The sequence below is a fragment of the Armigeres subalbatus genome, chromosome 1 (genome assembly GCF_024139115.2).
Source record: "Armigeres subalbatus isolate Guangzhou_Male chromosome 1, GZ_Asu_2, whole genome shotgun sequence".
Taxonomy (NCBI): domain Eukaryota; kingdom Metazoa; phylum Arthropoda; class Insecta; order Diptera; family Culicidae; genus Armigeres; species Armigeres subalbatus.
Window position 1 is genome coordinate 110948287 of NC_085139.1, and position 15491 is coordinate 110963777.

The 15491-nt window shown below is 36.4% G+C and overlaps 1 protein-coding gene across 2 annotated transcripts; it reads right to left on the bottom strand.

The window, feature by feature from the left end:
* Nucleotides 1-1062: 1062 nt before the first annotated feature.
* On the bottom strand, nucleotides 1063-3080 carry LOC134205370 (uncharacterized). Of its 2 annotated transcripts, none has more exons than XM_062680575.1 (7): nucleotides 3003-3080; nucleotides 2677-2846; nucleotides 2431-2582; nucleotides 2270-2369; nucleotides 1710-2214; nucleotides 1530-1651; nucleotides 1063-1427 (listed from the first exon to the last, which is right to left on the bottom strand). In XM_062680575.1, exons 2-7 carry the CDS (start codon nucleotides 2773-2775, stop codon nucleotides 1086-1088), a joined length of 1320 nt encoding a protein of 439 aa, XP_062536559.1. In that variant the 5' UTR covers nucleotides 2776-2846; nucleotides 3003-3080; the 3' UTR covers nucleotides 1063-1085. The 2 variants fall into 2 exon arrangements, with proteins under 2 accessions (XP_062536559.1, XP_062536568.1); XM_062680584.1 differs by lacking the exon at nucleotides 3003-3080 and having other exon boundaries at nucleotides 1710-1824; nucleotides 1888-2214; nucleotides 2677-2932.
* Between the last annotated feature and the right edge of the window lie 12411 nt (nucleotides 3081-15491).

Here is a 15491-nt window from a genome sequence, read left to right on the forward strand (position 1 = left end):
AATGTTCGTTTCATTCACATGTCCTTCCCTCCTTTCTCCTGTCTATTATATAACGTTATGTTAGAGAATATGTGTTCCACATTTGGTAGATATCGGTTGAGGGGCTCAAAAGTTTCAAAAGGTCGTTAACTAAACAATACACCCCGTAAATCTTCCTCCTTTTTCTAATGACTCTTTCAACCACTTTGTTGTCTTCCCCTGGGGACAGAGAATGTGTGTTCCAAATATGGTTGAAATCTGACCTGGGGGTTAACAGTGATCCTGATTTTGCCGTAGGACTTACGTCTTTCTTTACTATACTGGGTGTCATTTAGATTTTTGGAAATCGAGAGCGTTACGCTGGCAGGGAAGATTTTGAACGTTACTAGTGCCTTTATCTTTCGATGGATTTTTAAGATTTATATATCAATCGACTCGGACACTCTCATTTTGCATATATCATTGAAACTTAAGATTTTTAACGATAAACTGTTGAAAATTTCAATTCTTGTCAAAGCCAGTAAAAAATTCATATGTAACCAATCTCGTGCATTCCTAACACGGACATCAGAATGCGGTATGTCACGGGCCTTCGTGTCCACCGGAAGATTTTCTTTGTGTACAAAAGACGCAGTGCGTGCCGTGTGCGAGTCATTACAATTTGTGACAGCAGCGCGTACTGGTGCGCTTTTTGCTTGCGCATTTTTCGTTTCGTTCGTCCGTTCGCTGTTTACCTACACAGAGAAACGAAACAACTCAAATTTGAGTCTTTTTCACTCAACTTGACAGCAAAGTGCAACTACTCAAAATTGAGTTATTCGCTAAGTACTCAATTTTCAGTAATCTTTGAGTACATTGCTTTGAGTTAAATCAAACTGTTTAGTTAAAAGTCGTTTTTGGGTTAAAATTACTTAAATTAAAGTGTCCCGCTATAGAAAATTTTGGAGAAAATATTTTTTTTTTTGGGTTTTCGATATTTAAAATGTTTAGTGTGGAATAGTTTTTGGGTTTTTATTTACTCATATAATTCAGTAATTTTAGTTGAAAGTTTTCTTGAAAGGTAAACAAAATAATTCTGAACAAAAAGTTTTGCTCATTGAGAGTAATTAATCGCATCGAATCGCACTCATAAATTCCTTTAAACGTAGAGTCAGCTGCGATACTTTGGTGCTAGTGGAACATTGTTTGATTTCCCAAAGGTTTATGGCAATCAGGTCATACAGCTTTTTGAGCAGGACCGGCACGTCGATTCCCAGAACTGGAAAAAGCTTCATCAAAACGTCAATGGCCACGTCTCCTGAGTTACCACAAGGGATAATATGATCCGCAAAAACAACAAAAACGTCGCCTGTTTTGAAGGTCTCGGCGCAGCACACAATATGAGGAGGCAAATCAGGATGAGTATGCACATGATTACGTGTAGCGATCAGGTTCGTTGTGTTTTCAACCTGAAAGCAAACAAAATAGACGTGTAAGTAAATTCAAATAAACTTTTACAATTTACTATTTTCAGACCAACTAAACAACAAAAAGGAAAATCAAATACTCACTTTCACCCACCGAATCAGCGGTGTGGCTAAGAATTCTTCGATGGTCATATCTTCTTCCATTTTCCGCTTGATGCCACAATGTGTCAACTTCTTCAAAAATCGAAGGGCACCTCGGATGTTAACTGGAAATAACAGAAAAAATATTAACAGGCAACATGGAATCAAAAATATGAAACATACCGTCTTCTACCACGTTCCATTCGTTTTTTTCCATAAGAATTCCAAGCTGCATAAATGAATCCATACTACAATCCTTGATTGCATTTGGATGAAGCCGCTCGAAGGCTTGTTGGACCTGGAAAGTAATATTTTCGTTATTAGAGGAAGTCAACATACATTTTGAGAACAGTGAACTTACCATGAGTCCATTATATGCAAGAAAGTGTGGAAAGGTTTTTATCAAGGAGTTAGTGACATCTGTTTCTCTAAGTAGCCATTGGTGCAAGATCGTGCATTGTGACATTTTTTCAGATATCTCCCTGACGTTCTGCAAAGACGGAGTCAATGTTGCCACGTAGGATGCAAGCTCCTGAATTCCGTCCGGCAACACTATGATCGTTTGCTTTGGCCTTTGGAAAAGTCGTTCTTCCGAGGGTAAATCTTTACGCATATTGCTCACGCGTGTTTCAATGATTCCGGAATGTGGCCCTTTTCCAAGGCCTTTGTTTCGCCAGAAGAAATACGACTAAAAAGCAATATTGGTTTAAACATAAGCACTGGGAATATGTATGGAAATTTACCTCTCTTGGAGCATTAGCACTCACTCGTGTTTTTTCCAGCTGTGGAAAGGCTTCGATAATCTTGATTGCCAATTCTTGCTTCTCACCCCATGACGGATATCTAAAACATAATATAATCAATATTAATATGAAACGAATGACTTTAATATTAAAAATATTACCTTTTCTCTTCCAGAATCATCCGCTCGAAATAGAATTTTGTGAGAACTCTATTCATTTTCAACAGCTCGTTAGTGGCAGGAATGGAACCAGCGGTGAGAAGCTTTAGCATTCTTTGGAGTTTTGGTTCGTCGGCCAGAATAGATTGTATGGTCTGCAAAAAAATGTTACATGCAGTTTTTATTATTGAAATAATAAATTATTATTCACAAGGAACTTGAAACAGTGCATTTCAAAAGATAATTTACCTTTTCATGTTCCGAATTTTCGTTCTCCTTTGGGATCTCACGCTGTTGTTGTGCTGTTATTTTAGAAATAACATTGAGGATGATCTTACGAGGGCCCATCTCCAATATGCCTAATTCTGTCAAGTCACCGCCATCAAGGTATTTAAGAATTTCATCCGTGATAAGGTTAGCTGTGAATGTAAATAGTATAAATGTAAATAGAACAGTGACAGGATTCTGCGAGGAGTTTTGATTTTAATATTTAAAATGATTGGAAACGAGACTACATGTGTTCTTTGAGAGTTTACTTTAAAATCAAAGGGAATGATTGAGAAAAAGATACTTACTTGAAATGTCGTTATAATATAAATTCGAAAGTTATGAGGAAAAAGATTGGTTTTATTCAATGATGAGTTTTACAAATCCTTTTTTTATTCATCAAAAATTTGCGTAAATCTAATCGTCGTAATATTTCAAGCTTATGTACAAGTCATTATCGTTATCTTTCAGTTTCCACATGTTATAACATTTGCGCGATAACAATTTATCTTTATTTACTCTGATAAGGTTCTGAGATAGCCTAACTTTAAAAGCAAATAGTGTAAGATCAAACTGAATTATGTCCAATTCCTGAATAATTGTAATGATATCATTTCCGTGGCAAACCATCAATAGAATAATCCCATAAAAGCTACCAGTACCCTTAAGATATTTGACCACATAACCCGGTCGGAAATCGATTCTATTTATCTGCATATGTTGAATTACATCTATTTCTTGTGAAAGATCGAAAAGTAAGCCTGATGAGTCTATTGTGTTTTTATCGATTAAAGTTGATGAAATTATGGATGGATGATTTGTGACATATGTATGATTTAAAATTGAACAGGTTTGCCTGAACGCCAGTCTTTTGGTTAAACTTAAAGTCAGATTTATGTAATTTCCGCAAGTTTTTCCCTGGCCTTTTGACTCTTTGAATTTGGCCTCGAATAACAAACAGCTAGCATGGTAGAGAGGCCCGTTTTCAATACATGACTGTGCATAATGGGAAATATGATGGATTTTGTTTATAGCAATTGATGATGGAAAACATTCAAGGAACATTTTATGGAATTCTAGAGTAGCGTTTTGAAGGTCGTTGATCATTTCTTTAGTTAATCTGTGAGAAAAACAATTATAGCTAATAAGAAGCAATGACGAAATAAGTTGTCCTAATTTTGGATTTTGCTCAAGTACTTCATTAAAAATAAAAGGAAATGCACGCATGAGCAGCCATGTCTGTGACGCAGTTTGGCTCAAGGTATTGGTTTTTGAATGCAATATTTGGTATGTGAAATTTGGGATCGGTTTGACTGAGTCCTCGCATTCTCCAAAGTCGAATGTGTTGATGAGATGATTGATTTTTTGATCTGTAATGATTTTTGACTCCACAGCTTGTTTTAAGATTAGCTTAATTATCATGGGAAAAATCCCTTCGAGGAGATCGTGCATGGGATCAAAGCACATCGTATTAGGCCATCTAAAAAAACGCAGTTTATGTAATGAACAATCAGCGCGTATTCCACATTCCTTTGAAGTTTTTTCCTGATTCAAAATAGCAGCTACATTCTGTTGAACATTTTCTACCGTTCGATGAGTAAACGAATCACCTAGTACACCAGATTTCAAATCTTTTCGTGAAATATAGCATGATCTACAAAATAGATTGGCCGAGGGTCCAAGAAGCCCATAGATTTCGTGAATGGCCAATGTGTCACCCAAAATATTTACAAGTGCAGCGCGTAATACCCAGCTTTCTGATGAAGTGTTAATGGTGATACCCTGAGGCGATTCAAGTACAAGAAGGTCGTTGATCATGTCTTTTAGAACGACTTCGAAGCCATAGTTTTTCAGCACACTTGTTTTGACCATAAGGGCCACATAAATCCTATCCAAAGATGAATTTACCCGTGAATCGAAATTTTGGATCTTGAATGAAAAGACGGTCAATTTATTTTTCCCTTTACGTGACCCGAGAGGATTTGAATATTCGACATCATCGACGTGAAGTGATAATCGCAATGCATGAGGATGGTCTTGGAAAAATGGGTGGTTTGCATATTGTTTGCTGTCCTTGTACGATACTATTGAACCATCGGTACTTGCTTCCTCTGCATTAAGCATGGTTCGAGCTTCAGGATTTGTCAAAACAAGGCGTAATGTGTCAATAATGGAAATATAGTGAACCACGTCTTTCTTCATTTTTATCGATGGTGTGACATTTGGGCACCTGATTCTTTTCTGAAATTTTTTTCCTCTAGCTCTCCCTAACAAAGTTGAGGTTTTGACTTTGGTTTTTCCTAACACTTTTTCGACCGGCTCAGGAATCGTACAATCGGCTTTCGATATCAAAAAGTTTATATTGTTTTGAGGTGTTGAAACGGTTGAAGTTATGTCTGGGATGAACAAAGAATTTATCAAACTGATTGAAGATTCACGTTCAAGTGAATTTTCACTGTTCATGTATCTTTTTACATGAGTCATAGCATGTCGTTGACACCAAGAAATAATGCTTGAAAATCCGGAAAGAAATTGCTGTACTTTCTTTTCAGGAAGAGAAATATCGCACCGCAATTCCGTAACCATCTCTGTGAATTCCGTCGTGATTTCTTGCAACGAAACATCGTTGTCGTAGAAGAATGGATTTCTAATTAAGGGTGTTGGTGATTTCAACTCATGCTCAGGGATCGGTATTGGAGGAGGCGAGGGAACTTCCGGCATGGCAGTGTCCTCTTCCTCTTCAACATCTTCTGACGAGTGACATGACTGAAAATGCTTTTGAAACCTCACGAAAAAGCTGAAAAGCGAGGCACATAGTGGGCATCTCCGTGGGATTGCCGACTTTTACTGGTGGTCACTTTATGCACCATTGAAAGGTGCTTCTTAACATTCTCCAGGTCACCCGTGATAAAATCGTTGCAACCGACAATGCAGCATTTCATCCCTCAAAATTCAAATACAAATTTTCAAACGGAGGATTTTTAAATATTAAGCAGATAGCACTTACCAGTGAGCTTACGGTAACTTTTGTCGTCAAGTTTAGCTTTTAGTTGGTCCATTTTAATTTTCTCACAATTTCCGCTTTCTTATTCAGAGACTGATGTTTAAACACTCACTGTCGTGGCAACATAAGACTACAAATGAATGACGTGAATTGTTTTTTCATCCAAAATACAGTACAGCTAAAGTACTTGGCTTTGGGTACTTTCAAAGAAAGAAAAGGATCACAACTCAAAATCAAGATAAATCGTCATCCAAAACAAAAACATTCATTGAACTCAAAATGAAGTTTTTTGATTTAACCGCAAATTTATGTTAAATGAACCTACCGACAAGTACAAGATTGTATCCAAATCAGAAGTGTCAAGAAAGTACTTAATTTTGAGTTCTTTTTATCTCGATTTTGAGTTGTTTCGTTTCTCCGTGTACACAGCGACAGCATGCAGTCACCAGCGGTAGACGTAGAACTGCCGGTGGGTCTGCAAATATGCAAGAAAGAAGCGGGCGCATTTTTTGTCATTCTGTGCTTGATGATGGTCGGATGCAGTGGTGTTGGTTGCGATGGATGCAATCGCCCATCGCATCGCTCAGGCAGCGGTGCTGGATGAAGCAGAAGAAAATTAGAGAGATTTAGTCTGCTCATCCACGAAAAGTGATTGGTTTCATAATCCACATGATCCCGGGATGGGTACGTTTCATGTCATATGACTGACCATATGTGAAGTTTTACTTGATACTAAACGACACATACAATAAAACATGGTTATACTATAACAGTACTGATTCCCAAGCAAAAAATATCAACTACACTGATAAAATTATTACTTTCATTTATTTGCAGAAGGCATTAGCAATTAAAGATGCACAATCAGCAATAGTGTTAACATCCATTTTAGATTAGAAAATTTCGCTGTATTATATGTTGATGTTTTAAAAAAGTCCGCAAAAAAAATAATTTCCAGAAGAATATTCAAATAAACTTTATCTTATTCTTTGTTTTTCATTTTCTGAGAAATTGTATTATTAAACTTGACGTAGATTCGGAGTTTGGAATCAAAACATTAAATAATTTTTCGTTGATGTATTAGCAGTACCTCCTCTATTTTAGTAGGGTTACTGCTCCTTGACTTGTTTCTTATTGTTGTGATTTTTTTCAGCAGTAAGCACGCATGTTGGCAAAAAGAAGCAACGGAATTGATGCTGTATTTCTTTGTTTGGAAAACGGGATAGTTCCCTCAAAATAGCACATTTTGCCCAAGTTTGAAAATTTTATAAATAGAATTTTTAAACTTCAAATACTATCATCAATAAGAAATCAATAAATGCCCTACATTTGCTTGAGTAAATGAGGTTTAAATAGTTAGAAACAAAGCAATTCTAATTATGTATTTAATTATAAATTTTATTTCAAGAAGTTTTGAATAAACAAATTGCTAATAATTCTACGCAGGTTGTCGTTTCCAATATCAATACTATAATCAAACTCCATAGACCCAAAAGTTAGAAGTTAAATGTAAATACGCTACGTTTATATAAGTCCTACGTCTACTCGCGGTTATGTTGAAAACATTACCCATTGCTCGTTTTTTCGTATTCTAATGAGTTCCTCTACCCCACCTCTTCTTCCTTTTAACAATGACCTTCCCTTTCCATTTGTTATCTTCACCTGGGAACAGAGAATGCGTGTTTCAAATTTGGTTGAAATCAAACCTGGGGGTTGAACGATACAATGAAATGTTCGTTTTCTGAAGAAAATTCCTCCCTCGCAGAGCTCGTAGGTTTCGTGGAATTCCTCGTACACGATGACTTTTTGCAGTTGAAGAGGACCTTAGGGCGACTTGAAGCGATTGACCCGAAGAGCTGTAGCCCATCAAGTCAAGACAAAATTTTCAAAAGCCTGTTTGCAAAAGCAGATAGGTCGTTTTGAACATTTTGTCTTGAAGTCAACTAAGAAGAATAACCAAGTAAATTTAATAGATCACTTACCACATCCTTCGTTTAGATTGGATACGATAATCGATTGATTGACAGTTATCTTTATAAAGGAACATTATTTAAATGAATGATTTAATTAACACGAACTGTCTATCCTAGGCTTTGAACGTGATATGAAATGCTGGCGTGCAATTTTATGAAATTAGGTTTCACATACTGAACCATTAGTGAGTCAATAGGATTGAATCAAATCTTTTGTCAAGCGGAATTGAGGCATACCTGATAAAATTTACCAACCTGGAAATTCTAACTTACTAGAATGCACAGGGGAGGGATTCTCTTACATTTTTTTGCTGGCGAGTGATAATAGCGTGTGGACAAATGTAGCCTCAATCCGAAAAATCCTGTAACTTTAATCAATAAACGACGGAGCTCTGTTGAAGTTATTCGCACCGATGATTGAGGAGAGGAAAACAGTCTCAAAATGGAACATCGGATATAGCTTCCGTGTGCTCTGACGTGACACGAATGTATAGTGCATGGTATTTTTTAAAGACGGATGCGACAAAAAGTGCACGCTCGATTAGATGGGATGATGACAGAACTTTGAGAAGGTCATATTCGCATGTGTTGTGCAGTATTGTGAGTTGAGCGAGATGGTGAGATGGAACTAACCGGTAGGTGCTAAAGTTATCTTCACTCGATACGATTTCTTTGTGCAACACAGCGAAAGGGACTGAGGCATGGGTCGAATTTGTTGTATGAATAAAGAAGAAATAACCCTGTTTACTGTATTCTTCTCGTAGCTTAACGTCATAGTGATTACATTATCACACGTGCTGCAAATCGCAAACGATAAGAAGTCAACCAATGTGTTTGTCCATAAGCTGTCATGGGTGCAACGACAATGATACTGTTTGCAGATGAGAAATTGCACAGTTCATATCAAAATGCCTGAAGTATTGACAAATCTCGCTCCCCGAAATAGGAAACGAATTGTCGGTAATTGCACATATATTGCGTCTTTGAACAAACTACCTAATGGAACAATAATCAGAAAGGTAAGGAATATTATAATATACCGTATATGGAAACTTTTAGGAGGGAAAATGTCTATGCCAGAAGTACTACGCACCTCCATACTGAAATTAGGAAACGGACGAGGAGTGCCTTGTATCAGCTAACAGAAGTTGTGCCCAAATGTCAACTAACAAAAAATTTACCTCCCCAGTGTTGCAACATCATCATCAAACACACGATTTCGATGCGTTGCTGTGTGCAAACATTCAAACCATGCAAACTAATTTGTTTAGTTATTCCATATTTCAGTGTTGCATTTTGAACTGAACGGGAGCAAAGAGCTATCAGTGCGTTCCTACATTCTGAACTTAATCTCAGCAGTCTTGGATCATCGTTCAGAATTTTGCAAGTGCTCTTGAACTTCGCGTTCAGTTTTCAAAATAGAACGCGTTCAAAAAATAGGGCCTTGAAATATTCTAGCTTGAAATAAAGTCAGCGGATTTGTTAATCAATAATGTAAATCGCTGTATTTCAAAACGAAGACTTTGCTGAGTGGAAATTAATCATTTAAATATCCTCACATATTCGATTGATTGCTTGAGGAGTATTGTCAAACAGTATAATTCGTATTGTGGGCAGTATATTTACAGTTCAAAGCATAGAGAAACCTAACTTTTTGTATTTTCAAGTCATATATTTAGTTCATAATGCTGTTGTGTAGAATTCTAGTACAGCGGAAAGGTTACTTGACTATTGGTATATCAAGATTGAGTAGGGGAACAGACGGCTTTGGAAGGTTTTGTTCTATTATTGTCAGGGGGGCTTTTGTCAACCAAATTTTATGAAATTTGGTCACAATATTCTTTGATATGCAAAGAATGTTTAGGCCAAATTTGAGCATAATCAGTTATAAATGACAATAATAGAACAAAACCTGCCAAAGCCGTCATTCCCCCAAATAATATATAATCAAACAAAATTAAGCATCCAAAATGTGACCTCTAGTTTCATCTTCATAGTACTGTGTTCATCGTGTTCATGGATTGACTATCAAATGTTGCACCAAAGTTTAAGGAAAACGTATTGAAAGCAGACAAAAGCAAAGAAATTTAGAAATACGATGTTGATGAGAGTTTAGAATCAGTCGATCAACCTGACGACAAGAAGCTTGATGAAATCTAAAACCGTACTAATTGAGGGAAATAGGTCTCGGCAAGTTTATATCTAACCTTGTGGAAGTGGGGTTTCAAGTACACTTTGAAATTTGGTCTCAACATGTTTAATTATTGACATTCAAGGAATTTGAACAATATATTATAGTAATCCAAATAAAAATATATCAATTGCTACGTTTTAGAAATCTTCCCTACTCTAGAATCGTGATTTTTTTATGCATAATGAAGAGGAATCTTTGTTCAATAGATTTTGTACCTACAATGAATAGAACAAGAACAACATTTCTTTCTAAAGTAAAACTAAAACAAATCGTTTAAGATTAAACATTTAGATTTATTAAGTTATACTCAAGCTTAAACACACTAATTTATTATTCAACAAAATTTAACGGAACGCAATTGAATAAATCATCATTCAATTTAACGAATAAGATGTTTGCAAGATTTTCATCTGAAAGTTGAAGTCGTCTATCGGTGAGAATTACACTCAATGCACTGAAGGATCTTTCCACTGAAACCTGTGTGCATGGTGCAGCTAACACCATTTGCGATAGCTCATATAATTCCGGTTCAGCTGACTTCATTGCTTTCCAGTAAGAGAGAATATCCGTATCAGCTGAAAGTCGAGGCTGCGAGCAAAGATTTTCTAAATTAATGATTTCGTGTGTGTTACTTCTACGTGAAGTTAAACGATTTACAATGATATGGAAATGCTAATATCATCTTCCAAACTTGGACGTACATGTTCATGATAGCATTAGAGGCGAAAGTATAGAATTGATAGTTCCGTTAGGATACGGCAGGCATGAAGAATGTTTTTATAGAAGTCGATTTGAAAGCGAGCGGAGGGCAATATTTGTGATGGCACATATCGCACGACCTTCCTTCTGCCAAGCTCCCGTATGAAGGGGGAGGGAAGAATATCAGTGTGGAAGCTGATATATCTCCACTGGCTAGTTTTTGTTTGAAAGTTTTTTGGGTCATGTCCACTGTTGATTCCTTCATACGTAACATCTGTTCTATCTTAGAAACCGGAAAATGCTTATCTGCAAGCTCCTCGCCGTGGTTAATAGATCGATTCGAAAAGCGATGCTTTATCTTCTCCCAAACGTTCTAAAAACGCAGCTAAAATTAATAATAAAATACATTTATAATTAGAATTCAGGATCAACTTAATTCAACAAATTGAAGTCAAATTCAAACATAAAAGTGATAGATAATCACTAACAGCTAAATATTATTTTAGACATTCATTGAGATTTTGTACACATGGTCCATAACTTTTAAGTTCACTTTGAGTTTAATTTACGAATTGAAGAGGACCCTTAATAGAAAATTAATATTTTGTTAGCAAACCTTCGCAGTAGTCTTCTCTTGTTGTGTAATGAGCTCACTTCCTCCATAGTTTATTCGAGGGTCCATGAAAATCGCTGCAAGGAACACTTTGTTCTCGAAAAGATTCTGTTGTCGCTTATTCATCGCTTGAAGCAAGCTTTTCGTCAAAGGTAACGATACTTCTTCCAATTCAATGCGACATGTCATCCAAATTAAATAGAAATCACCCATGGTTATGGGTTCGGTTTGCAGCTTCATAGTTGCCGAGTAAACCGGTTGAAATGCTTTAGAAAATTTTTCAATAAATTTCCACATTTTTGCGCCAATTTTTAAAGTTTTCTCGTTTCTCAATATGTTCTGTATAAAATCCTTATGCTTCATAAAATACTCCTCTATTAAAAACGCTGAATTCCATCGTGTATCACATTCGAGTGTAGCAATTGGCTTTCGGTGTACTTTGAAGATACGCCGCCACTTATTAGTGCGAAGTATAGATGCAATGCTTCTAATTAGCCCTATCTGTTTCTTGATCCTTGGAGATCTAATAACGTCATAAACTGCTAATTGTAATGTGTGTGCTGCACATCGAACTCCGTCTAACATAGCAGCGGACACTACAGTGTCGTCAGGTTGATCGATCAATTCGGAATCTTCATCACTGCTAGTATTAGCTTCTTTCTCACTATCCCAATCAGCAACCAATGTAAGCTCATCACTACCACAGCTGTCTTCATCTTCAGAATCATCGGAGCAATTGTTCATTTCTCTATCACTATCGGTACTTTCGAAGTGGGTGGCTTGGTCCTCTGTGTTATCGCTTTGACAAAATTAGCTCCGTTATCCGTCGTAATCGAGTAAACATGATCTAAACCTATATCAAACATGTCCAGAATGGTTAAAACTTCTTGTCGCAAATTCTCCGCTGTTTGAGCTACTTTAATGTCCACAAGTCCAAGTGTTCTTATGGTTATTTTACCATCTTTCAGATATTGGATATTAACACCCAATATGCTTCGCCCTTTCCGTGTCGCAGAGTCCAACTTAAGACATACAAACTTGAACTTAAGATCTTCAATCATGCGGTTTTTGAACTTCTCCGCAGTGTACTTAACTTTGGATGGTATATTGTTTCGATTGATTTTTATTTTAAGAGCATCTTGAATTTTGTGCAATATATCACATATACCTGGTTTCTCAAACACGGACAATGGCATGCCACCAGATGTAACCATTTTGACACAAGCTTTATTGAAAAAATTTACATCAATTGCGACTGACACTTTTGGTATCTTCTTGGGTTCCGGTTCACTCTCTTCAATTTCTTCTTCAGGATCCAAACCTAATTCTTGGAATTGCTTGGGATGCATGTCCTTTAGATGACGCTTCAAATTACTCTTCTTTGTGGAGTTTAGGCTTTTCTGACATATTTTGCATTTGGCAGGAGGAGCGTCGATATCGTCGAATTGACTGGCGATTATTGCTGTTGATTCCTTAGCATGGAGCTTACGTTTTGTTGGGGTAATTTTGGACTTGAATTCCTAGTAGTTATGTATAATTTTATAGATTTAGGCAATAAAACTCGCAAACAGGTATCATACCATTGCTCAACACTGGCTTCTTGGACGTATTGTACCGCTGCACTGGAAACAGCTTTGAACACACTAGAAAACGATACCTTCGTAGATGTAGCTAGTCGGTTGGTATGGTACCAGGAAAAAACTTTGAACTACAGGATCAGGAATGACGGAAGCTTTGAACGATTCTTCTGGTTATCACTCAGTGAAGTTGAAATTAATAAGCCAGGCGAATATAAGTATTGACACAACTATTGCCAAACTATTGTTTATCTGACACGAAATTTGCTTCGAAAGTGAACTTTGATCATTTCATGTTCAGTTCAGCCTGCTGTGAGTTCCATTTTTTGATCAGAACGCACAATCATTCTATAAACTCGTAAGTTCAGTTCAAGTTTTTTGCTCGCAATTTGAACGCGTTCAAATGCATCACTGCCATATTTTGCTTAATTCACTAGAAGCAATAAATACTAACCACCTTCACTCACTAGAGCATTGCATCCTGACCCCAGACCATTCCTACTCTGGATCATCCATCTGCTGCAAACTACTTTGTTGCCGCCGAAAACGCTTAGTTTTTGGAACACAACAAAGAGTTGCCATCTCTGACGAATGTTTGGAGTGAGGTCATGGCTAAAATGCAAAATATCTAGTTCAATATATGTATACTAAAATAAAAACTTCCCCTAAAAATTGAAAATTTTCCATCAAAAATTAGGAGATTTCCAATAAAGGAATCAGGGTGGAAGTAATCAATAAATATCAAATTTCTCTAAATAATGCAAAATTTTAATAAACATTGAAGAATTTCTCAAGAAACAAAAATATATTAGTACTTTTAAATCCAAAAATACAAATTTCTATAGATAAATCACTATTAGCGATAAACATCACTATTTTGAACAAAATAGATATTTCTTTCCAAAACAAATTTAAAACTTTCCATATAAAATCAAAAATTAAATTTGCTTAGAAAAACTTTAAAATGCAATAAAACTCAGCATTTTTTCATAGACGACCACTTCTTTGAAAACGTTTGTAGTTCATTAGGAAATTAGGCAGATTTATTGCTTTTTTTTCTTTTAGTTGAGATTTTTTTTAAATTTATCAATTATTATTTTTTTAATTTAATATAAGTTTCTGTTTTTTTGTGGAAAAAAATATTTATACAGAATAAGAGTTTATACAGAAAATTTTGTAATAGTTTTTTGTATTTTTTTTCAATGAAAAATTAATCTTTTACAATTATTGGAATTTTTACTTTTAAAAGTGCTAAGATATGTTTGTACTTGGAAAGTTCCATATTGTTTATAAGATTTTTTTAACTATTTGGAGAAATATTATATTTGATTTATAATTTTTTTGAGGAAAATTCTTCATGGAAATTCAATGTTGCTGCCTTCGGTATGCGCATTGGTACTAGGGCGGTATAGCAAACGTTTTTCTACCAGATGGCAATGTAAAACAAACACCATGCATCATTTCCACGTGTGAGTTTCCATTTCCCACTTTTATGACGCTTGTGGAGAATTTAGATAAGCAAAAATGGATTCCAGTTGAACGGTTTTTTTTTCACTTACTGATCATCCATCGCAAAGCAATCTGATTACAGCTGTTCACATGAATCCAATGCAAACGTTGACTTTAGTCATCGACATTGGGACTGCCATTGTTGAGTATTTAACGGAAACGGATCGATTTCGCTCGCTGGCACAAATCATTGAATTTATAAATGGATTGAGTTTGGTATTGACCTGAGATGTTGACCGTTGATGGAGTCAAAATGTAGCAACAGAATATTCAAATACCTACTTGACAAAAATTAACTTTTTGTTTTGAGCATGAGCATGATTGACCAACCACGGTTATTGCTAAGCCAGCTATAATAACCAATGAGAATCACCAGATGATGTTTAGGACTGACATCATCCTCAATGTGTAAAAACTGGTAACCCAAAATTAATCAATATTGGCGCCGGCCGTGTCCGAATGCAGGTCAATTCAGGAAAAGGTAGGGAAATATTGACGTAGCCAGTGTAGTGCAGTGAGCAGGGATTGAGAGACTTTTTTCGCAAGCTGTCATGATAGAGAACTGATTCGGGAGGCTATACCCCATGATAAATTTCTTTTAGAAAGCTCCAAATGGGAGGAGCACTGGCTCTGATGATGCATTTCAACTCGTTCTACACAGCTGTGCAGTAACCAACACGAAATGGGCAAAACAAAGCGAGAATCACCATACTTCTGTGGGGGCACGGTATACAGAAAACAAGGTAGGCTCGTTAGAAAAATGACACTTCGAATGTGACGCATGTTTTATCGCCACATGTTGGAGTACAAAAGTAAGCATGCTGCGACCGTAGAGCATCGTCTCGGTCCAGCTTGTGCGAAGATAGCAGTGACGTCACATGTTTACATTCAAACTGAATGTTTACATAAGTGATGAGCCTGCCTTGTTTTTTGTATGCCGTGTGTGGGGGCTGCCTATCCGATTCTGTTTTTTCGCACTTGTATACAAGTTTGATAAAATTGTTATCATGGCTTGTTATGATTCGGAACAGTTTTTGCCTCTCTTTTATCGTTTTTCGTCTTTATCTATTGAGAGCGATTTCTGCAAATCCTGGCAGTGAGGTTTGTTTTCGCAAATAGTATGCCAGGTGTAACGTGTAGTTTGGTTGAACACACAACGCAGAAAAAAAATAGTGCGGATTGCGAGACTGTTCTACACTCCAAAACACGTGTGATCGCGCACCAATAA

Coding starts and splice junctions, on each gene's coding strand:
- LOC134205370 (XM_062680575.1), bottom strand. CDS start 2,775: ATGGGCCCTCGTAAGATCATCCTCAATGTTATTTCTAAAATAACAGCA. Junction 2,583..2,676: donor AAAATTCGGAACATGAAAAG/GTAAATTATCTT, acceptor ATTTTTTTGCAG/ACCATACAATCTATTCTGGC. Junction 1,428..1,529: donor CGCTGATTCGGTGGGTGAAA/GTGAGTATTTGA, acceptor GTTTGCTTTCAG/GTTGAAAACACAACGAACCT.